The sequence below is a fragment of the Sparus aurata genome, chromosome 7 (genome assembly GCF_900880675.1).
Source record: "Sparus aurata chromosome 7, fSpaAur1.1, whole genome shotgun sequence".
NCBI lineage: Eukaryota > Metazoa > Chordata > Actinopteri > Spariformes > Sparidae > Sparus > Sparus aurata.
In genome coordinates this window covers 35,269,967-35,295,440 of record NC_044193.1, presented here as the reverse complement: position 1 = coordinate 35,295,440, position 25,474 = coordinate 35,269,967, and the positions used below count along the sequence as shown (strand labels likewise).

The 25,474-nt window shown below is 39.4% G+C and overlaps 2 protein-coding genes across 12 annotated transcripts in view; one reads left to right on the top strand and one right to left on the bottom strand.

Moving 5' to 3' along the window:
- The window catches only part of ephb2a (eph receptor B2a), a 73,229-nt gene that overhangs the window by 15,229 nt on the left and 32,526 nt on the right, over positions 1–25,474 (bottom strand). For 7 of the 8 annotated variants that reach the window (XM_030423505.1, XM_030423506.1, XM_030423503.1 and 4 more), the window contains exons 2-4: positions 23,744–23,808; positions 20,887–21,571; positions 25–180 (exon numbers count right to left, since the gene is read on the bottom strand). In XM_030423505.1, the coding sequence (XP_030279365.1) occupies positions 25–180; positions 20,887–21,571; positions 23,744–23,808 (906 nt within the window). Of the gene's footprint in view, positions 1–24; positions 181–20,886; positions 21,599–23,743; positions 23,809–25,474 lie in introns of all 8 variants that reach the window. The other variant, XM_030423510.1, reaches the window with a different exon arrangement.
- On the top strand, positions 11,474–25,078 carry LOC115585259 (uncharacterized). 4 transcript variants are annotated; one of them, XM_030423514.1, is made up of 12 exons: positions 11,544–11,591; positions 12,188–12,225; positions 13,059–13,143; positions 13,432–13,581; positions 13,719–13,834; positions 13,971–14,107; positions 14,218–14,311; positions 14,416–14,527; positions 14,606–14,832; positions 14,929–15,100; positions 15,189–15,316; positions 15,448–18,296. In XM_030423514.1, exons 3-11 carry the CDS (start codon positions 13,062–13,064, stop codon positions 15,254–15,256), a joined length of 1,158 nt encoding a protein of 385 aa, XP_030279374.1. In that variant the 5' UTR covers positions 11,544–11,591; positions 12,188–12,225; positions 13,059–13,061; the 3' UTR covers positions 15,257–15,316; positions 15,448–18,296. The 4 variants fall into 4 exon arrangements, with proteins under 4 accessions (XP_030279371.1, XP_030279375.1, XP_030279374.1 ...); XM_030423511.1 differs by lacking the exon at positions 12,188–12,225 and having other exon boundaries at positions 11,474–11,591; XM_030423513.1 differs by lacking the exon at positions 11,544–11,591 and having other exon boundaries at positions 12,055–12,225.

The window sequence follows — 25,474 nt, the reverse complement described above, 5'->3', positions numbered from 1 at the left end:
CATGAAAAGCTTATGCACACATACTTGTACAGGGCATCTGTTGAGGGTCGGAGTCAGTGCGGTAGTAACCATTGCGACAGACACAGTTTGTTGCTCCCTCACTGGTGGTTCTGCTATTAATTGGGCACTGCAGGCATTTGTGGTCCCCCTGTGCAGCCTTGAAGTAGCCTGATACACAAGCTGTAAGGGAGATATACATAGGTCGAGGAGGTACAAACTGAATGAAATACATGGTATATTGTACAAGACAAACGGGTCTTAACAGATAGACTGAATGAATCAACTATATATCATATTGTCTGTTGTCTGCTTCTTTATCAAAACCATATTAGTATTAGTCAGATCCATCCAAGTTCTATGTCTCAACTCTATCATCTCCTATTTTCCCACCCCAGGATGTCTGCATTTTATAAAGGTCAGCTCATTGAAGTGACGTGTACTTGGACTCCTTCAGAGGCTGTCAGCTCTGCAGTCCACAATGTTTTAAAACATGTTAGAACATGTTTAGCAGAGGAGACTGTCTGGGATTGCACAAGACAAGAAAGAAAAATCAGTGTTAATTATATATACATATATATATATATATATACATATATATATATATATAAATATATATCTATATATATATATATATATATATATATATATATATATATATATAAAATAAATATATATATATATATACATGGAAGATATTTCTTAAAAAAAAATAATACTCTCAAGCTTATCATAGTTAAAGCGAGTCATATTTCACCAGCTTTCCATTCAGGTAACATTGTGCTTTTTTGAAATAATTTTTTTAATTCATTTTTTTATTCATGCACTGACCAACTTCAAAACTGCCACTCCATTTTTAACAATAAAAAAACAACAACAATTAGATTAGATTAGATAAGATTAGATTCAACCAGGACAATGCATCTAGATATGTATATTCTATAAATTTTCAGCTTTATATCTATATTCCTAGCCTCCACCAGAGTCGATTTTCATGATTCAGGGTTTGTACGGGTGCTGGAAATCCTTGAAATCATTGAGATTTAATGTGGTTCTTGTTGAAGAACCATACACAGCCACAACAGCCTGGTACCTCCTCCTCATGCTGGTCACCAGCCTGAGCCGAGGTTTCCACACACTATTGAGGCTCCAGTTTGATAATTAATAAATTGTTAAATTGCTAATATGTCTTGTTTCTTCAAACTTCAATCATCCAATCCACCAAACAACACCAAACAAGAGTCAATAACAGAATAAGCTGTTTGACAGAGAAGATTTGGCCAATTTTTCATGGGTCCAACCCACATACTCAGCTCTGCTGCTCATTCCACAAATGCATGTTCCTTACAAATGTGGCACCATTTAAAAGGGAAATAGACAGGCTTTACAATGGTATAAGACTTAATGTCAAGAGGCATTTTTACAACAAAGAAACACCAAACACACCTTTCCTTACTCTTTGTGCCATTATCCCACTTAAGAAATACTAGCATTCATTTTCATGCAATTTGTAAACAAAGTCTAACTAGGTAAAGGTTTTTCAGAAGTTATACTCAATCCCTGGTAACATTAATAATTTCTTGCTACTGCATCAGTGTCAAGAATCAAAATCATGTATATATCATCATCAAGTCCTTGTGGATTTTCTGTCCAATTGCTAGTGCATAGAAGTAAAAATAAAAAGTTATTTCCTGTTACTAACTAGGTGGCGACGGGAAATATAGCATGTTAATGTATTCAGGCCTGGGACTTGAGGAAGAAAATACACATTTGGAGTGGGGGGAGCCCTTTGACCTCCAGACCTCAAATGGTGATTCCTGTCTGTCTCCTATCCCTTTAATCAAAAGACACCTAGGGCCAATTTGATCACCATGCTAAATGCGATCAAACTGATGTGATCAGTTGTGATGAGCTAATCACACTCTCCACAATGCCCCCTGTTGGGCCTCACCTTACACAAGGCCCGGTTAAGGTGTGTTTAACAACAATAAAAGGGGGATTTAGGTTAAATTTGGCTATCAATAATAATTAATGATTATTTGGGATAATTATTAATTATGATAAATAATATGATCAAATTTGCATTAGATCACCTCGGGGCACCACCCTTGAAGAAGGGAAAAAGATAGCAATTTTACTAAATCAGTCTCATAAAAACGTACTGAACTGTTTATAACTCTGGTTAATAATTAACTTAATAACTACAACATAATTCACCATAACAGCTAGTAATGGTTGAAGGATTTTGGAGTTCTTGACAGTGTAGAGGTTGGCAACATTCACTCATGTACAATATTAAATAGACAGCAAGAAGGTTCAAGATCTTTTATTTAACACAAAATGGAAACACACAATCTAACTAACATGTACAATACCAGTGTGTGTGTGTGTGTGTGTGTGTGTGTGTGTGTGTGTGTGTGTGTGTGTGCGAGTGCGTGTGCGAGTGCCTGGCAGAACAAAGGAACAATGGCGGTCAATGATATCACATGTGGGTGTGATATGCTCTAGCCTCAAGGAATGTGTGTGTCTGTGAGTATGTATGTGTGTGTGATGTGGCGCCAGGTTATAGAAGATGGTTAGTTGCATGCAGAGACTCTGAGTCTGTGTGAAGCATAATTCAACTAATGTCGAATTAGCCGTCTAGGAAAGCAAACTACCAATAACTTGACTCGAGGTCACCATAACACCAAAACATTGAACAAACACATCAATTGAACACATTACATCAACCAGAGTTTAAAGTCCTGTGCTTAGCCGTGCTATGGTTTGCTATCTAAGCCCAGTTCAACATTACCAGTCTTTGAGGAGAAGGTGCTGGCGGTTGCAGGAGAAAGTTGGGGCTCCAAGGTTGAACAAGCTGCTCTTGCTGTGCAAGGTTTGATGAAAGTCGGCAGAGGAGGAAACTGGTCGCTCCTTTACTTTGTAAGGATAGCAGCTCGGTGCTAACCTGCTTGGTGTTCCTTAGATCCTCAGATTGGCAGGACCTCGTGTCGCTGCAGTGAGGAGAAGTTCTTTGGGCCTGCTGCCAATGCAGCTTGCAGCTCTCCACAGCTTGTTGGGCCCAGAAGAAGGGATCTAGAAGGCAGGCAGCCCCGTGGGGGGAGGTGGAGAGGAGCCCTTGAAGATCCAAAGTTAAAGGAGTAGAGCGCGTTGAGTGAGAGAGAGAACATTGAATGCTCTGGGGTTTTGACTACCTGATCAGCAGGGGGTCTGTCACCCTGACCAATAGTAGCTCAAACCTGAATTCTGCACCTAGGTGTGAAGAATGGGGAATTCTGGGACACTGAGTTCATTTCAGAGTCCATTTTGAAATCCACAATGAATGACTTCATCTGTGGGTCCCAACATCCCCCCCCCTTATTGCTTTGTATTCCTATTCTTTGAACCTGCCATATTGTCGCCTTTGTTCGTACTGTATAAGATGCTGTAGTTTCATTTGCTCTGGGTCGACTCACCGGCTCGGACCCGCTCTGTGCCTGTCGGTTCACCAGTTTACCGGTATTCTTTGAATAAACACATCACCACAGCAAACTGCTCAACAGGACTTGAATGATTTTCTTCAACAATTTGGTGCCGTGACCCGGATGGCAACAAACCTTCTACAGAGACTCCTTTTTCCAGACCAACAACATGCCAGTGACCCGAGAACCAAATTGCAGAGGTAAAAGGTCCTTTTGAAAACCGAATTACTGTTGCTGTGCATTGTTGGAGGTCTGTCGAGGAGGGAGTCCTAAAGAAGGGTGACGCCATCCGACATTAAAGTAAGTTTGCTGTGTGTTTTGTGGAAATTCCTTTTGGTGTTGTATGGTTTCGAAACCGATGTTATTGGGAAGTTAGTTTTTAGATGTATAGGAATGCTTGTTTTCATAGCTTTTGATTAGTTGTGGAATTGCTTGTGTTTTCCTAGTCTTATGAAGATTCGCTCTCATAAAGGCCAAGCATCTAGGGATTAGCATCTTACTTAACATCCACATGGTGATATAGAGCGCTGATTTGGGGAACAAGAGGTTTGTCCACTGAGAAGATAGGCCTATGTAGGACCAGTAGGAAGCAGTAGGGATAATTTGTTATCCCAGGGATAAGAAATCCCAATACTTGATGTATATTTTTTATTCTGTAACGATCTGATTTATTCTCGTTACGTAACGATCTGATTTATTCTCGTTACACAAAAAAGGGATGATTTGTATCTTCTGAGTAGAGCGTTGATTGAAAAGATTTGTATGTGAATTGTTGGTTAAAGTAAGAGAGTATGAAGAAACTTTTTGTTTTCGTTTTATATTTTCAAAAGGAAAATGGGAAGTTGTTTCAGTAGAAGGTCTGAGAGAGATTTACTGGTCCTGTGAAGTACATGCATGATAATTATGGTGACGCTAGCTTTTGTTTGTTGTTTGTTTGTCATGTGTTGCAACATTTGTTTAAATTGGGTTAAGTAAAAATTCTAAGATTGGAAAATATGAGAGAAATAGTTAGTACTCTCCCAGGTAAGATAAAAATAAGCATTTCTCCTCCCTCAAAATTTAGACGGATGAAAGTAGCTGCTGTTATGCAGAATCTAAAATAGTTTCTCTTACAGATCAAAATAAAAAGCTAATAGCTCAATTAGAAGAAGAAGAAGAAGAAGAAGAAGAAGAAGAAGAAGAAAACAATAAAAAAAAAAACACAACGCAGACTAAGATTATGCCGGACAGTCAAACGGACATGTCCTGTAGAAACACTAAAACAAAGAAATACGATCAAAATAAACAGCCTTTATCCTGTAAGAGAGATAAAAGAAACCAGTGTTGATAACACTGGTGAAGACTGGGTTTTTGAATAACGAAGACCTGAGATAAATACTCAAGTAGAGGAACTAGGGTGGGTTCCAACAAGAAAAAGTTGAAAACCAAAGAAAACAAACCCAGCAAAATTAGCTTGACAAATTACAATGGGAGAATATGTTGTCTACAAACCTTGGAGCTGAAGGGAGCTAAAAGCAATAGTCAGAAATTTTCCCAAGGATGTAAGGACAAATCATCAAAAAATATTAAAAGAATGGAGATTTGTGTGCACGATGACAACTGCAAAGGAAAATAGGGTCTGTCACCAAGTCCAATTGTTGAAATTCCACCTGATTACATGCAACATTTGCTTGTGAATAGTCTTCAACCAAAAATCAGGACAAAGGTACAATTGAGAGTTGGGTGGTCAAGAAAACCAATGACTGAATTGGTAGAAATAGCACCACACGATTGGGATTGGGATAACACAGAACAAAGAATATGAAGAATGCATGAAATGCTAATGGTTTCTCAAGTGTCTCACTACACAGGCGGAACAACCAGAGGAGAACGCAGTGGCAAAGGAAGCTTCCAAAAAGAGAGAGGGTGCAAAAGATGCTGGCCCTCGCACCATGAGCAAAGCCACAGGCCACCTTTCTCTAACCATGAGAAGTGTTTCTTATGTGGTGAGCTACGTCACTGGGTAAGAAACTGTCCAAACATAGTAGCTCCACGTACTCTGCCATGGCATTTCCATCAACTAACCAAACAGAAGACCCACCAACGCAACAGTATAACCAGTAACGCTGTCAAGACAGTGACAACAGTGAAACAGAAGAAACGGTAACTCAAGCTCCACTAATTAGATTAGCAAAAACTAAAGAATAACCTTATTAAATAATAAATGTGAATTAACAAAATTCTTGATAGATACAGGAGATCTCTTTTTCTCAAGTAAAACCAACTACATTTTCTCGTTTTAAAGTTTCTAAAGAAAACAGTTAGAGCTGTGGGGGTTGGAAGTATTCCTATTTGCCTACCTGTATCTAAGACTACTCCAGTATCTATAGATCCTTTCACTAAAAGCATGTCCAGTTTCACTACTTTCCACTCCATTCTTCTATCAGATACCACACCCGTGAATCTGTTAGGACGAGATTTGTTACGTGACCTAAATGGCACCATCTGTTGCAAACCTGATGGCATCTTTTTTAGAGACTAATGAACACAAAACAACTGTGTTAGATGCTCTGATAGATCAAAATCAACCAATAGGTGAAGGGAAAGTCCATGATAGAGTTGTGTCTAGTGTGCCCCCCTCGGTATGGGCCTCTTCCTCTAATGACATTGGTTTGATTAAAACCGCTGAGCCAGCACACATTTTGATAAAACAGAATGCCCCCTGTCAAGGATCTCGCAGTATCCCCTCTCTCAAGAAAAGAGTGAAGGCATTTGTCCCATAATTCTATCTCTGTTAAACCAAGGGATAATGGTGTCATCGAACAGTCCATGTAACACTCCTATACTTCCTGTAAAAAAAAAAAAAAAAAAAAAGAAAAGATAAAAATATAGATTTGTACAAGATCTGCGAGCTATTAATGAAGTGGTACTCCCCTGTTTTCTTTTAGTTCCAAATCCTACAACTGTATTATCTTCAGTATCAGCCAATTCGACTCATTATACGATCTCAACCTTTGCAGTGCATTTTTCTCTGTTCCTCTACATAAAGATAGCCAGTATCTGTTTGCATTTGACCTCTCCCTCTACTGCTGCATGTGAGGCTGACACAGTTGTCTTTCTCAAAGCTTTAGCAGCAAAGGGCCACCAAAGCCTCAATAAAGAAGATAATCAGTTGTGTCAGAAATACTTTGGAGACACATGATCCGGTTCTACAAGAGTCCTTCCTCCATCCAGGATAAAAGCTATAGTGGAAATGCCAAAACCCAAAAATATGTCACAGATGAAGACATCTCTAGGAATGACATTGTAGACAATGGATAAGTGACTATGCCTCACTTGCTGCACCACTTCAAATTTTCTTTTCAGAAACTTTTTTCCAACTCTGATCTAGTTTTCTACACTGATAATTTTTCCTTATAGAGAAAATGGAGTGCCATGCGCAGGGTATGCAATTTGTGATAATTTTTCAATAATTGATAGCACCGCCCTGCCACCCTCAAGTTCCGCCCACGTAGCTGAGTTGTTCCACTGAAGAGACCATGTCATCTTGCAAAAGGTAAAATTGTCGCCATTTACACAGACTCCAAACATGCTTTTGGATGTTTACATGATTTCCTTCATCTATTTGCTGTTGTTAATTGGGAAGCTTACACCAAATCCAAGAACGCTGGTTCAAGAGGCAGTGCTCTAGCTGATCATGCAGCCAAAAGTAGCAGCAAAACTTGACATTCCTGTCCTTGTAAAGCTCTGTCCTTCCCTACCCGCTAACAATCTTGCTTCTCATAATGATGTGATCCCGTGATGTGAAGGAGCATAAATTGTGGCTTTCCCATGTTTGTAAAAATGTAAATAATGTGTGGGTCCACAACGACGGCCGCGTTGTGGCACCAGCTTCCTTGTACTTAGAAATGTAATGGATATGATAATATTCTTTTATGTATAGAGACGTTCTCCAACCAGTCCGAAGCCTGGGCCTACAAGAAGGCTGATTCTGGATATGACAATATTGTTGTATGTGTAGATACGTTGTCCAACCAGGCTGAAGCCTGGGCCTGTAAGAAGGCTGATTTCGTTTCTTTAGTGAAATGTTTGCCAAGCAACAAGGATGAAGAAGATGAACCTCCATGCCATGGATGAGTCTATGCGAACAATGTGCTCTGCCTTAACCTCTGCTATTCAGCTACTCCACAGACAAGTAAAAACTGTCCAGTCACCTCCTAGCAGCCAGCAGTGCTACAACCAGGAGATTGGGTCTGCATCAGAAAGTTCCAGAGGAAAAACACCCCGCTGGTCGAAAACACAACACGTCCTGCTTACCACCAACATAGCAGTCAAGCGTGAGGGTCGTTCCTCTTGGATCCAAGCATCACACTGTAAGAAGACACCCCGTCCATGTATAAGAAATCCGCAGGGTCCCTCTACATCCAGTGGACCATCTTCCTTATGGCCTATGGAGCCATAAAGTGTTGGGCCCTGGGAAGGATTCCCCCCCCCCGCAACGGACAACGCCAAAGACCCAGAAGAAGATGTACGCTGGCTTCCAGAGGAGCAGAGGAGCAACGCTGGCACCGGAGGCCCAGAAGAAGCTGTGGAACACCCACCAGCACATCCACAGAGCAGAGAATGGTGTGTACTGGATTTGCAGCACAAAGGCTTACGAATACTTACCAAAAGGATGGTCTGGAGTATGTGGTCTGGGTCATGTGATACCAGCTATCAGAGTCCATACCGGGCTACCGGAGCTTCACATGGTAAAGAGAGACTTATATTCACACACACAAACCCCATGGACAAGATTTTTGGTGCTCTCATTCCAAGTTATGGATTCATGGCATCCTTGGACCAAATAAGAGACCTTTCCCATGCAGTGGAAGATTTTGCAAACTCCACTGCAAAAGACATGTCCATGCTCTCACAAGAAATGACCACAGGAAGAATGATGACGTTACAAATTCGAGCGGCACTGGCCTCCCAAGGAGGAACTTGTGCTGTAATTGGAACTGGATGCTGTATGTTCATACCTGACCACAATGCCACCTTACAAGAAATAACGAACCACTTGCATAACTTTGCCAAGACATTTCATAACCTAGTTACCCCTTGTTTGTTGGACTGGTTTAAAGAAAAGCTAGGGTCTTTTGGTTATTTAAGTTTTGAATTTGTTTTGTTTGCATTTGGAGCCTTGACTGTTATCACTCCCCTGATCACTTGCCTCAAATCTATGTGCAAATCCCTTATCACCCAAACCACTACTAAAATCATGTGCTCCACTGTGACCCAACCTGCTCCAACAATAGAGGAAGAAAATCTCAATTCTCCGTTTGAAATACAAATTGACTGTGACCTTGCGTGTATTTAAAAAAAAAAAAAAAAAAAAAAAAAAAAAAAGGGTGGATTGAGGAAGAAAATACACATTTGGAGTGGGGGGAGCCCTTTGACCTCCAGACCTCAAATGGTGATTCCTGTCTGTCTCCTATCCCTTTAATCAAAAGACACCTAGGGCCAATTTGATCACCATGCTAAATGCGATCAAACTGATGTGATCAGTTGTGATGAGCTAATCACACTCTCCACAATGCCCCCCCCCCCCCCTTATTGCTTTGTATTCCTATTCTTTGAACCTGCCATATTGTCGCCTTTGTTCGTACTGTATAAGATGCTGTAGTTTCATTTGCTCTGGGTCGACTCACCGGCTCGGACCCGCTCTGTGCCTGTCGGTTCACCAGTTTACCGGTATTCTTTGAATAAACACATCACCACAGCATACTGCTCAACAGGACTTGAATGATTTTCTTCAACAGACTCTTATCAAACATGTAATGTTTGGTGCTGATTCGACCATGTACAGCCAAGTTATTGCAACTCTCTGTGAAAGTAAATCGATATGGCAACCCCATTCAAGCTTTTAGTAACGATTCATTGCAGGTGTTAAGTAAAACACCCGGTGCTCGGTGCCATAGCAATGTGAGTACAGGCCAGCAGGGGGGGCTGGGGAAGAATGACAATCGTGCTTTGGCACAGTACAGAGCCACTGGGCCAAATGTGAGTGTGCCCTTAAATCCAGGTTTCCGTAACCTCTTAAATCCGAGAGCTGGCCGCCTGGACCATAAAGGTGTAGCCTTGACAGCTGCAGTGTCCCATACTTATCTGTGGAACTCCAGTTCCAGTGTCTAATTTGAACACTGATGTCTCCTTTATTTTTGGAGTTTCTGTCCAGTCATATTCAGCACTGACAGTCTCAATAACCACTTCTCCACCTCTTTTGTTTGCATTTGCCACGTTCTGCATCATTGGTGGAGCAACTGTTAGTCTGTTTAGTCCATTTAGGTATTTGTTGTCACACAGGAGGACCATAGACTATTATGAAGGTGCGACCTTCTCCTTCTCTTGGGTGACTTGGATATCTTTTCCAAGCTTTATTATGACACCACATACATTATTATCTAAAATAACTAGGCACAGAGTGAATTTGCTGTAAACACTTTACTCCATCAGTCACAAGACACTCAACTGACTTATATCTTTTGAACAGGTATTATCTGTATTGGGTACAGCATTTAATTGTGGCTAATCCTTTATACAACATATCTTATGCACATTTGTGATGTTTTCAGTCAGAATGTATTGCCTCCTTTAAAAGTTGACAAGAACTTGTCGAAAGTTTTCCAAAGGACAGTCGGAACTTTGTATACAAGGTTGGAGAGCAATGTTCTCCATGATGCTGAATCCCAGAAAGCTAATATTGTTTACTTAGTCCACCTCAGCTATTCCTTTGCCTCCTGTTTCTAAAATCAACAATCAGCTTCTTGTTTTCCTCTATGTTGAACAGTAGATTGTTTTTCTGTGCATCGCTCTGCAAGAATGCTGATTTCCTCCCAATATGAACTTGTCATCATTGTTGGTGCAAACTTCACCCTTCAACAGAGACCTCTCCCTGTCTGGGAGTGCAGTCATGGGTGTACAGCCCGAGCGTAGAGGAGCTGTGACTGACAATTTGTTTTTGTCTAATATCAAGTTGCGGCCAGATGAGTTCTTGGGAAACATGTACAAAATGACACACAATACATATCAAATATTTCCATCTGGTGAAATGGTGGTCTTGGGTTAGAAAAAACAATAATATTATAATATGTGTATATATATATACACATATAAAGTATATACAGTCGTCAAAAGTTTACATATACTTTTATTGTACAATTAATCAATTAATCTATAAACTAATTTATTAATGGCTATATTTATTGTACAATTGGTTAAATGCTTTATTACTACTTCCGTGACAGTTGCGGTCCTCCATAATCTCTGCCTTGAAAATAACATATGAACAAGAAAGAAAGTGTCCGTGGCCGTGTGTGTCACATGAGCACTGACTTTGCTGAAAGTGTGTTGTGAGGGTGCATCTGAGGTCAGAGGGAGAGAGTGTGGCAGGCCTGACTGACAGGTGTCAGGAGGCAGCTTATGGGTTTCTATTTTTACATTTCAAGGTCCGAGCCTTCAAGTGTACAATTCAGAAAATGGGGAAAAGAGGAGGAGGAAAAGAAATCCCAATATAAATGTATGTTGTCTTTTATATCATCAAAAATTATTACTGTGTTGTATAAATTTGAACTAGCTATCTTAAAATAGAATAGAGCAAAACTAGCGAATAATGCTAGATAATGAAGCCATATTAGCTGCTAAGGATGTTTATGAATCATCTTATTGTCAAGCATGTTAATTTATTTGGCTAACTTTTTTCTGCTGTCTGGTTTAACTGCTGCTGCTGTTCAGCGTCCCTCCTCCTACCTACAATGTTTGATACTGTGCTGAAATTTGCTGACCGATATGGACATATAATTATCCATATTGTTGGGCATGTTTAACTATTAAATTGTAGTGCAACATTTTTTATTTTACTAATGCATAATACACAAGTACACAGTAAAAAATGGAGTGTCATTATTTCAGAGTCAACCTATTTTAACCTAGGTAGAGTATTTACAACTCCATGGAGAGTAAACCAGGTCTAACAGTAGTGTTAAAAGTCAGTGTCAAGTTCTCCAGACATGCAGTGAGAAGTTCAACTCTACAGAGTGATGATTAGTGCCAGTCTGCCTGTGGTGTGGAAGCTCTGCGCACAGGGCATTTCTTCCCATGTGGCGCCATAGTCAAGTAAGTAATGTTAACATTACCATGCTGGTAACATCGTTTAATAATGATTTTTCAACTATAACAGGGTTATATAGTTTCACTGATGTCGATTGAGGACGTGTTGGCAACATTTACCCATCGGTTTGATGATATTGTCGAGTAGCTACATGCTAACAGTTGCTAACAGTTCAATATCTTCTCATTGAGTTAAGATGCACCTGTAAAAGATGTTACCTACGTATTTCTTCTGAATGCTGTCGAGATAATACTATTGCCACCTGTCTTATGACATAATTTTAACAACCAAGTTAACGTTTATCGAAAGTTCGTTCGCCTAGCATGAAAGCTAATTAGCGATCATTAAAATGCTAATAATCGCTAATTAGCTTTCATGCTAGGCGAACGAACTTTCGGGAAGAAGCAGGTAATGTTGTAATGTGTCCATTAAGTTATCTCTACTGGTCTCTGGAGCCAAATGCCAAAGGAATATGCTGATTAGGAGTTTCACTCCTTATTTAGTGAGTAACGTTAATGTGTATTTTGCATAAATTAACAAATAGCATGATGGATTTGGTAATCATGACTCAAGTATATCAACTATGCCTTGTTGTTAACAGAAATTAAACAAATTGCAATAAGAGCGGACCAATGCTTGGTAAGTAGGCTAAAGTTATGAAACAACCTTAGATGCTAGCCACATTTGACCTGTTTGCAGCAACTCATGAGTTATCAGAACTGGTTTATGATCTTTGCTAGCAGCTAAGCTGTTACTTATCTGTCCTCATACTGTAGCATAGGGCTGCATGAAAAATCGTTAAAAAATCGCGATCTCAATTCACACATACACGCGATCTCATTTCTACACACAGTGATTCTGAAGCATTTTTAATCTCGAGCTGCATCACCGACAAATGCTCCTATTTTCCTCCCGGATTTTTGGAAGTCCCCCCAAACGCAGCCCTCGTTGCAGCACCGCAGGCAACACCACAAATCTCTACAATCACCTTAAATGTCCGACCGTTCATTTTATAGCGCCTATATCAAAAGCCGGTGCTTCACAGACAGCTTTTTTCCCTGAAAACCATACCAGGCGTTGTCCTGGCCAGGGATTAAAGGATGCCCTCTCATCTTGGAATCCAATTTTTATTTATTTTTTTACTTTTTTGAAAATCATTTCTCTTCCAATGATAGAACTACTACTATGCCTCTGCCAAAGCAATGTTTTTTTTGTTTTGTTTTGTTGAAGTTCATCAGTGCAATAAACATTTATTGAAAAAAATCGTGATCTCAATTCTAAGCAAAATAATCGTGATTGACATTTTTTCCAGAATCGTGCAGCCCTACTGTAGCAGCTAAGTAATATTAATTTTGAAGTAATGTTTCTATTTTATATAAAAACACTGGTTCTGAAGCACATTAATAGGCAACTCCTTGTTCAACTGTTTTCTTGGTTATTATAATTTTTTTTCTCTTTGTTTATTTGAACAGAATATGCTGCTGCGTGTTTTGTTTGGTGGGGAGCAGAAGTATGTTAGGCTGTCTGACCTAACATTTGATGTCTTCATGAAAGAAGGTTAGTTAGATAAAACAATATTACAATTTTTACTTGGTCAGTACACCTAATTCATTATAAAAAAAACATTCCTTCTGAACTACCTAAGTTAATCATTGTTTTTGCTGTGTGTTACAATGAATGAGATTGACCTATTGACTTCAGCTTCAACTCATCAGCATTTTGTGAAGACATAGGCTTACTCTACTTAGTTGACCCTATGATTCTCATCAGAAAGAAATGCATGGCCTTTCAAATGTTGTAACAATTTCTGTAATATTTTTTTCCTTTTCTTTCCCGTTTCTTCAGTGTGCCTAAAATTTAACATACCAGAAGGCAGACAGCTTGATATGAAGGTGTATGACCAGTCTGACACAGAAGTTGATGCAGAGGTTTTTGAAGAAATAGTGAAGGATTCACCTGGAACCTTCCGAGTCATGCTGAGCAATGAAGAACTTGGTAATTACTGACCATTCAGATACATGTTCATATTAAACTTAAAGATTGGGATAGGAGCATTAACAGCTCCATTTAATGCTTCTGGTTTGTTCATATTCCTTAATGCGCCGGTGCGTCTCAATCATCATCATCCTCAGCATCTGATGATACTATCATTCTGAACTTTACGATGTGTGACCCACCTGAAGAAGCAGACGTTGGCGAAGGAAGTCAACCTAAAAGGCCATGCCATATACACTATGAGGCAAAAGCGGTGGGTAGTGGATAATGTTGTTAAGTCTAATCTGAATGTTGTTGTTCTGTTTGATGTGGAGTGTTTTCATGTAATCATTTTGCAGTCTTAGTTATGGTTTAAAATTTTCTGACTTCATATTTTATTTCAATTTAAGTTGATTGAAAAAATCCTAACAACAAAGCCTGGCGGTGAACACATCATGCAAGAGTATGCAAAAACCAGATGTCTGACAGATGCAACCAGAAGACAGATGATAAACATACTTGCTGCTGAGATGACAGAAACACATGGGTAAGAATCATACATGTAGGCTATAAAGAAATATTGTTAGTATTGGATTATTTTTAATTGTGATGTCCAATGCCAATAGAGTGAGGGTTATCATTGAATTTATACATTAGGACATCTCCCCCTAAGAGTGTAAGAGTGATGTATGCACAGGGGATAGTTGCCTTGTTTCCATATCTGGAAGACCCATATTCACAACATGGATATGTAAGTAAAAGCGTCCTTGCAACTTTAAACACATAATTGCCCTCAAAAATGTTGATGGCAGAGTCAGTCTGCATGTATTTTTGTATTATTTTTTTTTTGCATAGGAACATTACTACGATCCAGAGAGCGGTTCGGGATACCTTGCATGGCGGTTGAAGACCATTCAAAGAAAAACTGCTGAGGAAAGAAGTGTCTCAGTTAGCAAATCTCGCAAAAGTAAGTTTACTTATCAGTTACATATGATATTGATGGAATTTGTAGGCAGGAGTTAATAAAATTGTGTTTTTTCTTAAGTTGGTGGGCCAGGCCATCAACAATCCACTCCCTTCACCGCTGACACAGTATTATCAGATGAGGATGTGGAAGCAGCTATTGCTGTTTTGAGACACTCTGCTGATGAAGACACTATCCGTGAGAAGTTGAAGACTACCTTCATTTATTGTCGTTCAATGGTCAATGATGAAAAGAAAGCAGCAGATGTCTTCTTAGTCTTCCCGCGTTTTTTGGACACACCAGGACTGGTTAGACATCTTCATTCATTGAATCACGGAAACATTTCATGCAGCATGCAGTGTCACTCATCACTCCTTTCTATGTACTGTATTTTTGCATTACAGATAGAACAAGATTTCAGACTCCAGTTTGGTGAGGTCACTGCCAACAAATTCTTGGAGAGGTGGCCCACCAATTTCAAAGCAAAAGTTGTAAAGGAAAGCCATGGACTGGTACCCACCACAGAGCTCTTGGAGTTAATGTGCAATGCTGAGTCAGCTGCCGAAGTTGAGAATGGTATGACTGTGACTGTTTTTAACTGCCCTTGTTGGTTATGAGTAATTGTGCCAATTGAATATATTTTTATATGTTTGTTGATCTGTAGGCTGGGACAGTGACATGTCTGCTATCTTGCTGCTGCTACATCTGCTACCACCATCTGCGCAAGGATGAAAGAGACCAGGAAAGATGTCTGCATCTCACGCTGTCGATAACCTCATTAAATTCCTAAAGGTATGTTAAAAAGTTGTTTAAAATATACTATACTATACTATAAATAAACTACATTTCATGCACAGTGAGGTGATCTGATCTATTGTCAGAGATTGGTCACTAAATACTGCTGTTGATTGTTGTTGTTGTAGGCTGGAACCAGTGTCCAGCAGCATCTAGACAACATCACCCAAAGCATTCAGCCCTACCTTCTTGCCCAGGGATCCACAAAAAGCAGCATTCACGCCTTCTTCAGTGTGATTGACAAGCATGCACTTCCATGTAAGGCGACAGGTTCAGTGGGAGCCCTTGACGAACTTTTTAAGGCCCATTATGCCTTTGGTACGTCATACAGTTCTTCCCTGACCAACTTTTTCACTTTTCCACAAACAACCATTTACAACATTGGTGTTGGGGAAACAAAGGAAACTCCTAGAGTTGCAGAGTTGCGAGCAAGAACGGTGCGTTAGTATCTATTGAGATCAAAATAATGAAGTGCTTTCTTTGCAAAAGTGACCATGGTAGACCAAACAGCCTTGTAAAGCACCTTAAAGTCATTCATGGTCTCTGTACTGGCAGGACTCTTTATCTTAAATGTGGTCAAGTGGGATGCTCATGTTCTTTTGGTAGCTTTTCTGGCTTTAGAAAGCACCTAAACAAATGCCATGTAAGCAGTTCAATTGATTCTGCAGAAAATGGCTTTTCACCTCGTCAAAGTGTTCTTGACACAAGTAATGCTACTGATGTTGATGTGGTGCCTGAAAATTTCGACGCTGAGTCAGAATTATCTTCAGCAGACATTGTAAATAGTTGTGCAGCTGTAATTTCTGATCTAAAGGCAGCAGGTGTAAGCCAAAGTGTAGTGAATTCTGTAGTGAATTCCATGGAAGAGATTGTTCAAGATATCCAGCAGCATGCTAAAGAAACTGTTATTAAGCATGTATTTAGTAATGAAAGAGAAACTGAAATGTGCAAGAAAGTTGAAGCATGTTTTGAGGAGTTAGAAAATCCTTTCACAGTTCTTAATTCAGAATACAAGCGATCAAAATTTGTATCAGACAAGTGGGAAACTGTAGAACCAGTTGAATGTGTATTTGGCTCAAGATTTGACACAAGGCGAAATAAAAAGACTGAAATATATGATCAGACAGTCGTTCAAGATAAATTCATGTATGTTCCAATTTTATCGACATTGGAGTCAATATTAAAAGTAAGCATATTGCAGAAATGTTGAAAAACTCAGGAACTGGTGATTCAAGACTCAGAGATATTTGTGATGGATCTTTTTTGAAGAGTTACCCTCTGTTTTCAACTGAAAAGCACACAGTGCAGATCCAAATGTTCTATGATGACTTTGAGGTTGCAAATCCTCTTGGCTCCAAGCGAGGTATTCATAAATTAGGTGCAATATATTTTACCTTAAGAAACTTCTCTCCGAAATGGAATTCTTTTTTGGCCAACATACACCTTTGCGCCTTATTTCATGCACAAGATCTTAAACGTTACAGTTTTAGTGAAATTCTCGCTCCTATTGTTCAAGACATTAAAGTGTTAGAGAGTGATGGTATTGAGATTCCACTGTACGGTGGTCGTGTTCGTGGCAGTGTTGTACAGGTTACTGCCGATAATTTAGTCTTACATAGCTTGTTTGGTCTGGTGGAGTCTTTCAGTGCGAGGTACTGTTGCAGGTTTTGTTTAGCTGAAAAAGATGACTTTCAAACAGAATTCTCTGAAGATTCTCCCAAAATAGTGTTGCGCACCAAAGACACCCACACTGCTCACTGTCAAGAAATGGCTTGTAATCCATCTCTTCCTTACGTTTTTGGTGTGAAGAGTTCATGCTTATTGAATTTATTGACATATTTTCACACAACTGAGAACTTCTCAGTTGATGTGATGCATGACATTCTGGAAGGGGTGGCACAGTACGAATTGAAGTTATTGTTTGCATATTTTAAAGAACAACATGTTACATTGGGGGAGCTGAATTTGAGAATACAAAGTTTTGATTATGGATTCATGGAGAGTAACAATAGGCCAGTGGCTGTGAATTTAGGCAGTGAGTCTAATGATCTGGGACTGAATGCAATTCAGTCATGGTGCTTATTGAGGAATGTTCCCCTCATGTTCGGAGATTTGGTAACCTCTACTGACCAACATTGGTACCTACTTCTTTTATTGCTACAGATAGTAAACATTGTATTTTCTCCCATGTTATCTCAAGGTCTGTGTGTATATTTATAACATTTGATTGTGGAACACCACAAACTGTTCAAGATGTTGTATCCCCAGAAAAAACTTTTACCAAAGCACCATTTTCTTGTCCATTATCCTCGCTGCATCCATAAAATAGGACCTGTACTTCATAGTTGGTGCATGCGCTATGAAGGTAAACACAATTTTTTCAAGAAACAGCTCAAGTCATTTAAAAATATCACCAAAATGCTGGCCAAAAAACACCAGAATTATATGGCATACATTTGGCAGTCTTCAACAACCTTTAGTTGGTTAGACATTGGTCCAGGAAAAATGGTGTCTTTAGAGATGGTAAAAGGAGGTCCTGGAATTGCCATGGCAATGCAAGTGCCCAGTAGTGTTCAAGTTATGAAAGTGAACTGGGCTAAACACAATGGGTATGTTTACCACCCACATTTGGTTATTTGTGGCAAAGTAGGGTCTGAAATGCCTTTGTTTTACCAGATTGAGTCAATTGTGAGAATACATGAGAAACTGTTGCTGCTCACTTTGCCTTTATTTACAGTAACCTTTCAAGAACATTTCATGCCTATGAAGTGACCAGGACAAAGCAAGATTTTGTTGTCTTTCATGTCGACAACTTGCATTATCCCAGGCCTTTTGACATACAAATGTCATATGGAGTGAATGACACAGCTCTCTTTGTGGTCCCATATTGCTTTCTCTGGTGAGCATCATAGCACTGTATTCAACGTGTTCATGTTGATTATATGATGTTATGAAATAATAAATGCTGTTACTGCAACATTGTATGTTTGTATTTATTTCCATTTGATAGATTAGATCACAGCGATTTAGTAATATAGCATCATATGAGGAATATGTAAAAAAAAAACACTGCAAAGAAATAAAATATTTGAATATCAAATATTACACATTAGTGTCATTTTTAAACTACATTTTGAGTAAAAATAGCTCTATAAAGTGAAATTATATTACTCTGAACAGTGTGAAAAAACCACAGTGTTAAATATTTTTACACGTTTCATTGTTAATTTTGACACTGAATTGAGTAGAATTAACTCTGAAAAGTTGACACTGGCCATAGAGTAAATTTTACTCTAATTTCGAGTGGGACCAAATGTTACCTGAAATAGAGTTAAATTGACACTCTGTTTTTTACTGTGTAGGTAATAATTTGTAATGTGGAACCACTGGTGCAAATCGTAGTGTGCAGACTGCAGAAGTTGTTTTTGCGTGTACAGTAATAATCTGGCTAATCTATTATTTAATTATTAATTATTTATTTATGGATGTAGAAAAATATGTCCAAGGGATAACATGTAAAAGTGAGAATACTTGATTCCAACATGGTCTGTGATGTCATAAGATCAGGATTAATGGTATGGTATTAATGGCCTAGATTTTAATACCAGAGAAAGTGTGCACAGCTGGCATGCACAGGATATGATGTAGAAAGTATGCCCCAGAAAATGCCAAGGTATTTTGAATTGAAAGCAGCTAAATCCTGCTCAAAACTCACCCTGAAATGCTCCAATTTGCCTATTTGTGATGTAATAACATGACTACATAGACCACTCAACATTTTAAGTCAGTATAGACTTAAAGGTGCATTTGTAAGGAAAGCTGATTTTTCACTGACTCGTCAAAATCTGATGCTTTGAGATTGTAGGATTGGTCTGCTTAAAAATAAATGTTTCTAAAGTATAAAAAAGTATTTTACCACTAGAAAGATTCCCCCTAAGCCTGAGTCTATGAAGTAGAAAGACAAATATTTTTGCAATAGGTGCTGCATGCCCAGAGAAAATAAAGAAAAAGGGCTATGTATTTGTATGGTATAAGAATGTACTGTGCTGCACTGGACCAGTGGTCACTGGGTGACATTCTGCCAGTTGCTTGGTTTCTGTTCTGACTCTATTTTGAAGCAGGAAATAGTAAAGCAACCAGCTTGTAGCAAAAAATATGGTATTACAGCAGTTACTAAAATCTGTTTCTGAAAAGGCTTTAGGAGAGACAGATAATGCACAGTATTGTAGCTCATATTTGATCAGGACTGCCTTGTTTTGCATTTCATTGGAAGTTTGTTGAGACTCTCAACAAGTAGGGGGCTCTAGGTGCAGACAAAATAGAGAGTTTAACAGTTTAACATTGCTCATGTGCATATAAAACTAACACTGCAGTGATACAAAGCTGTTTGAAAGTTAGCAGAGTTCCCATTTAACTAACTCTACTCATGTAGCTTCATAATTAGTTATGTTTTTGAAGCTGCTACTATCTCATCATTAAGCTTCCAATTCTACCTATAATTTCAAAAACATTTTACATAACCTGGTTTCAAAACTGCCCGGCTGTGGGTCACACAACAGTGCACGTCACCGACGCCTCCGCCCATCTGACGCAATTGCTGGCACATCGACGGCTCAGATTTACATAGCAATGGAGGTGGTAATAAGTGTGCCCTCTGAGGCGTCAAATTGGCAGACCAAAACTGACCCCCAATTTACCGCCTTCTGTCAAAATCTGCGGACCTAGCCATAAAAAGGACAGCCAAATTGGCGGCTTGCTGCCCAGTATAAAAATGACGATTATGTTTGTTTCTTGCCAAATTCACAGTCATTTGCACTATGGTGCATCCATTAAGACAAAAGCCAGTTTTGTTTAACGTGACGTGAACAAAATGTGAAAAAATCAAATAAAATCCTGCAATCCAACAACAGCTGTTGTAATAACATTCTGCATCTTGCTTCAAACTGTAGCATTTGAGATACTATTGGTACCCATTGCTGTGCACCTAGCGAATGCTTGGAAGAAGGAACAACAGCTGCCTTCCAAAGCCAGCCTTCAAAACCAGTCACAATCACATCTCCACAAGAAAACACATCTGAGAGCATTATGTCAACTTAAACATCACTAGTTGTGTAAGTTTCCTCATACATTGCTTCTAAATGGTTCTGAATTGCTTCTACCCAGCAGTGTGCTGTTTCAATTCGTGCTGGAGGGAACCCTACTGCAGAAACTCCCTATGACCAGCTCATCAGTACGTACCCCTTAGATCAATGAGCTTATGATGGGGTATAGGCTCTGATATTCCTTCAATTTTCTTATTCTGCACAGTGTCAAATAAATTAAGGGTGAAACTATCCAAATCCCAAAATTGAAAAAAAAAAATACCTTCCCAACATACGAATATCTGAATAGTCAAATGGTGTATTCTAGACCTACCTGCTACTGTGACTAAAACCGCTCAGTGAGTATATTTTCATTTTTAGTTGACTGAGTGACTGTCTCTGACACAAGAAGGTAATAAAGAAAAGTAAACAGACACAGATAACAGTAGAGCAACAACTGTAGAGCAACACTGGAGGGCTACTTACCTCTGCAGACTGTACCATTCTCCAATGCCTCATACCCAGCTTTGCACATGCAGCGTCCAATGGGTACCATCCACTCCCCATCCCCGTTACAGTACAGCTTGATAGGTACATCCACCTCCTCCCCATTGGGAACACACACCCCTCTGGCAGCCACTAGAGAGGTGCTCTCTGCTCCAGACAGAGTCTCAGGAAAGACAGCACCATTCTGAATCACACGGGGACATTTCCTGTAGTAGACTCGAACAGCGATGAGTGACATGCAGGCGCCATAATCCTGGAAAGCGAGGTAGAAGCCATTGCGTGAAACAGGTCCAAAACTCCGGACTTCACTGTTGATCTTCATGATGCGTCCACCAAGATCAACCTGAGAGAAGCTCTCATCAGCAGCTATAGTGTCCACTTTCACCCAGGGGTTTTCCATCCAGGGTGGGGACAATTTAGTGGCTGTGTCTGAGTCAGACTCATAGTAGTACAGGTTGAAAGTTTCCTTGCAGGAGCCAGGAACATTGGGTATGGAACTGCAGTCACGTACTGAAAACTTCATCTGAACATGGATGCGCTGAGCTCCACGGCGGCGGATGTAATTTGTGCGTACCCAGTTGTTCTGGCTGCTATCGAAGACATTGCACACCTGGTATGTTCGGATGGTGTTCATGTTTTCATCATAGCCACTAACTTCTTCCCACTAGAAGACAGACAACAAACAAAACGACTGAGAAAGTGACACACAACAAATGTACAAAAACCACAAATACTTTGTCAATAACAGTTATTTACCAGGAAACAGGTCCACCAACTGAAACAACTACTTCTATTCAAGAACTTCCATTATGACCTCCAGTGGTTACTTTCCACCTTCACCCAGGATGTGTTAGTACACCGTGACATCACTGTTACCCTAGAATTCCACTGGTTGCATGTATGTTGTGGAAGAGTTCACGCGGCAAGTACAAAATCTTGTGTGATTGCAATTATACATATTATACATACCTGTGCACACAACAACAAACAGACAAAAGGTTATTGTTCTCAACTCCCAACGATTAGAAGAAGGGCAGATTTGCTTGGATTTGTCCCTTTTGTTTATTTTTGTGCTGGCGTCAACACAGAGTATTTTATTTTTTGAAAATCTACCAAAAGTTTGATTTTGTTTCAATGTCTGACTTCCTGTCTGCTCTGTGCTGAATTCGCCGGAATTACCATACTCCGGCATCGGGCAAAAATATGTGTTACAGAAGAGTCTGGACTGCCTGCTGGCCTGCTGGAGTCGCAGCAGAGTTTATACGCAATGCAGCAGAGCCCGTGGAAGTACACACATAGACTGGAGTGAAACCTATCAGCTCTGCTGCCGTGGCTGATCCGAGATGGATGACACTCAGATCTGGTGGAATTTGGGGGACAGGTGTGGCTACAGGTGTGCCAAAGAACACCTCTTAAAAACCCTGAAGGTGCAACACCCTTGTAACTTTACATCGAAGATGCCAGTGTAACATTACATTTCAGTTGAAGTTTTAATTTCCCTTTATGGCTTTACCGTTTGGTAAAGTTTAGGCAAAGAAAAGGGCTTGATTATGGTTATAAAAAGACTAAGGTAATGTTAAAAGAAACCTAAGTTGGCAGTTGGATGTATGTTTGTATGCCCAACCACCAACCAATTTTATCCTGGCTCATAACAAATTTGAAACAGGTTACGACCGCATACAATGTCAATGGGAAGGCACAAGTGGGTTTGAGAGGATGCAAATTTGCGGATGTAAATTGAGGCAAAACACATTTCAATAAAGCATCCAAATGTAAAGATGATTTAGTGTTTACAATGAGTGTACTCTCCAAGTTACTGGAATGTAAGACGTCTACCTCAGCAGGAGGAAAGCTCCAAATGCTTAATTGAAATGATTATGGATTGAAAACAACATAATTCAAAGGAAATGGTTAGTTTCCTGCATGTTAACTCCACCCATTTCCTGCAGGAGTGCTTGAGGACACAAACATTTTGTTTATGGGATTGCAGATGAGTGAGAAGAAAACTGTAGTAAATCATAGAAAATTCAACAAATGTTCTTTAACAACCAGGGATTACATGATACCAAAGGGCAAAGCATCTTTATAAATGAAGACTTCTACAAGGAGGAAATATCTGTTAGACAAATTAAATGCTGCCTGAGAAACAGTTGATGCAGTCAGCCTGAAATATGATAGGCTAGTCATCGTGCCCATGGGTGGACTCGAACACTAAATCTTAAAATGAATAACGGTTACATTTTCACATTTTTTCTCAACTTTTTTATGCATTTTTTAATTTCTTTACTGTGTCCAAAAACAAAAATGTATCTGCCCAATTGGGTGCTATAGCTTGATTGGGGATGTTGTGATGTAGCCAGGTATCTGTAATAATGTAGACACAACTGTTTCTGATTTCCTGTTTTTCAGTCTTTTATTTCTTTAATGAAACATACGAACATCAGCCATAATGAGGCTGGGTAGTGGGAAAACCTTAGATCCAAGCTTGGTCAGTTTAGCCTGGAAGATGATTTGAAGATATTGTGGGCAGTGATTGTCTCAAGGTCCACTCGATTTAATCCAATCCCTGCGCCTCAATGGTACACATGACAACTGTACAACCTGTGCAGGTATTACATGTAAAATAGCTCGCTTACAGCTAACAGTTGGGAGGGTCCAAATGGGCTGTTTAGAGTGAATAAACGTGGGTCCTCATTTAACTTTTTCCTGAAAGCATAATCAGATTTCCTGGTAAATTCACCACTGCTGCTGTCACATTGTACCAGAACATTTGTACATGTATATGGGCTGTATGTTTCATAGTGTTCTGTTCAGTGTCTTGGATTGTTCAACTCACCCCCTGGGATGGGTTGATGGTCCAGCCCAGTTCTGCTGTTGCTGTTGTTGAATCCATTAGCACTTCTGTGGAGAACAAAAATGACAAGGTGTCTTATTTTGATGTGGTAATCTTTATGGGAAATTAAGATGTACCCTTGTTGTCCTAAGATTATAAATCCTGACCTTTAAAATTGCTTTTAAATTCATGATAAAACTACATTTTGCATTTACTTACAGTAAGCATCTGTTTTTTCCCTGTAATACAGTATTCATCCGTTGTAACACAAGACAGTAGTTCTCCCAAATTAGACTTACTGACACAGTATTCAAGCAGTCGATCCCAAACAATGGTATTTCTGTTCTAGTTCTTTTCTGAAAAATATATTTAAAGTTAGGGTTGCTAAGATTGCAGAAACCGGAAACAAAAAGCTACATTTTGAAAATATCCCCACAAGCAAGCCAGCCTACACCCTCAAGGCCCTCCACTGGAGCAACTCCTCCAAAACACCTGAATGTGGCTGGCCAGGAATAAGATTTAAGTAAACAGCTATTTTTATTGGGAAGTTTGTTTGGACTTTGCCATGTTTATGCAACTAGCTCCAGCAATATAACCTCCTTGCCTTGTGGTAGAGGCAGAGTGTGTGTAGTAAGGCAGGTAAGTAGGTAGACAGACAGGTAGCCTGTCACATGAGCCAAATAAAATTATTATTAGAGGCCTGGTAGCGCTTCAGACTCCAGTGACTGGATGTTCTGTCTTTTATCACTGCATATGATTGATTTTAAAGCTGTTGGGACGCTGATGAGGGTTCTATAAATATAACAAACTTATCAAACCTAGCAATAATACATTTATTATTGAGATTAATTTAAAGATGAAAAGTCAATAAGAATGAATGGAGTCCCTGATAGATGGTATAAAATATAATAACCCAATATTCCATTTTCAAAGTTGTATATTTTTCTAATTTTCTGCCAGTTGTCAGAAGTGACTTCAAGTGACTGTTGTTAGCACAGCCTCACAGTGATTCAGGTTGTTTTGGGCAACATTATGTGTAAGTGTAAGTTTCTGGTAGAACTATTGAAGCATGAACAGTACACTTGTGTACTAGTGTTTTGTGGGCTGTAAGCCTTCAGACTGATTAATTTATTACTTTAACTACTTCCTAACTGACTTTTCTTTTTTAAAATCATGTCCCCTTGCATTCTTCAAAAAGTGCATTTTTTATTCTAGATGCCTGCTAAACACCACAACACTCTGACCGCACCTCTGCTTGCCTGGAGACATCTGCTCTCACTGTCACTACATCCATTAGCCTCTGTGTGAGGTCCATAATCTCCATGCCATTCGCCCACAGCGGACAAGAATCTGTGTCAGGTAAAACTATGCTACTAGGACTGTCAATCCAACACATGTTCAATTATTTACATTAGCCTGAGAGATTGGTGCTGAGTAAAGCGTGTTCCTTCAAATATGAGGATCACAGAATATTATAGTGGCTACAAATCAGAGCTCAGCACTGCCTGCCTCCATGTTCCCAGCTCATTACATATGATAATAATTAGAATTGTAAACAATTGTTTAATGCTCATGCTTTAATTTCTTATACTTACCCATGTGATTCATTCCAACTTTTACACACAACTGCACACACTCATACACATTTACAATTCGCTCACCAGTGAGTGAATGCATAAAAACCACTAGTAGCCTTCAAACAGAGCATAATTCACATCACTGACATGTTGCTTT

Bases quoted from the DNA above. Each gene is read 5' to 3' on its own strand.
- LOC115585259 (XM_030423511.1), top strand. The intron at 14,108-14,217 runs GTAAGAATCATA...TTTATACATTAG, and splicing joins GAGATGACAGAAACACATGG to GACATCTCCCCCTAAGAGTG. The intron at 14,312-14,415 runs GTAAGTAAAAGC...TTTTTTGCATAG, and splicing joins CATATTCACAACATGGATAT to GAACATTACTACGATCCAGA.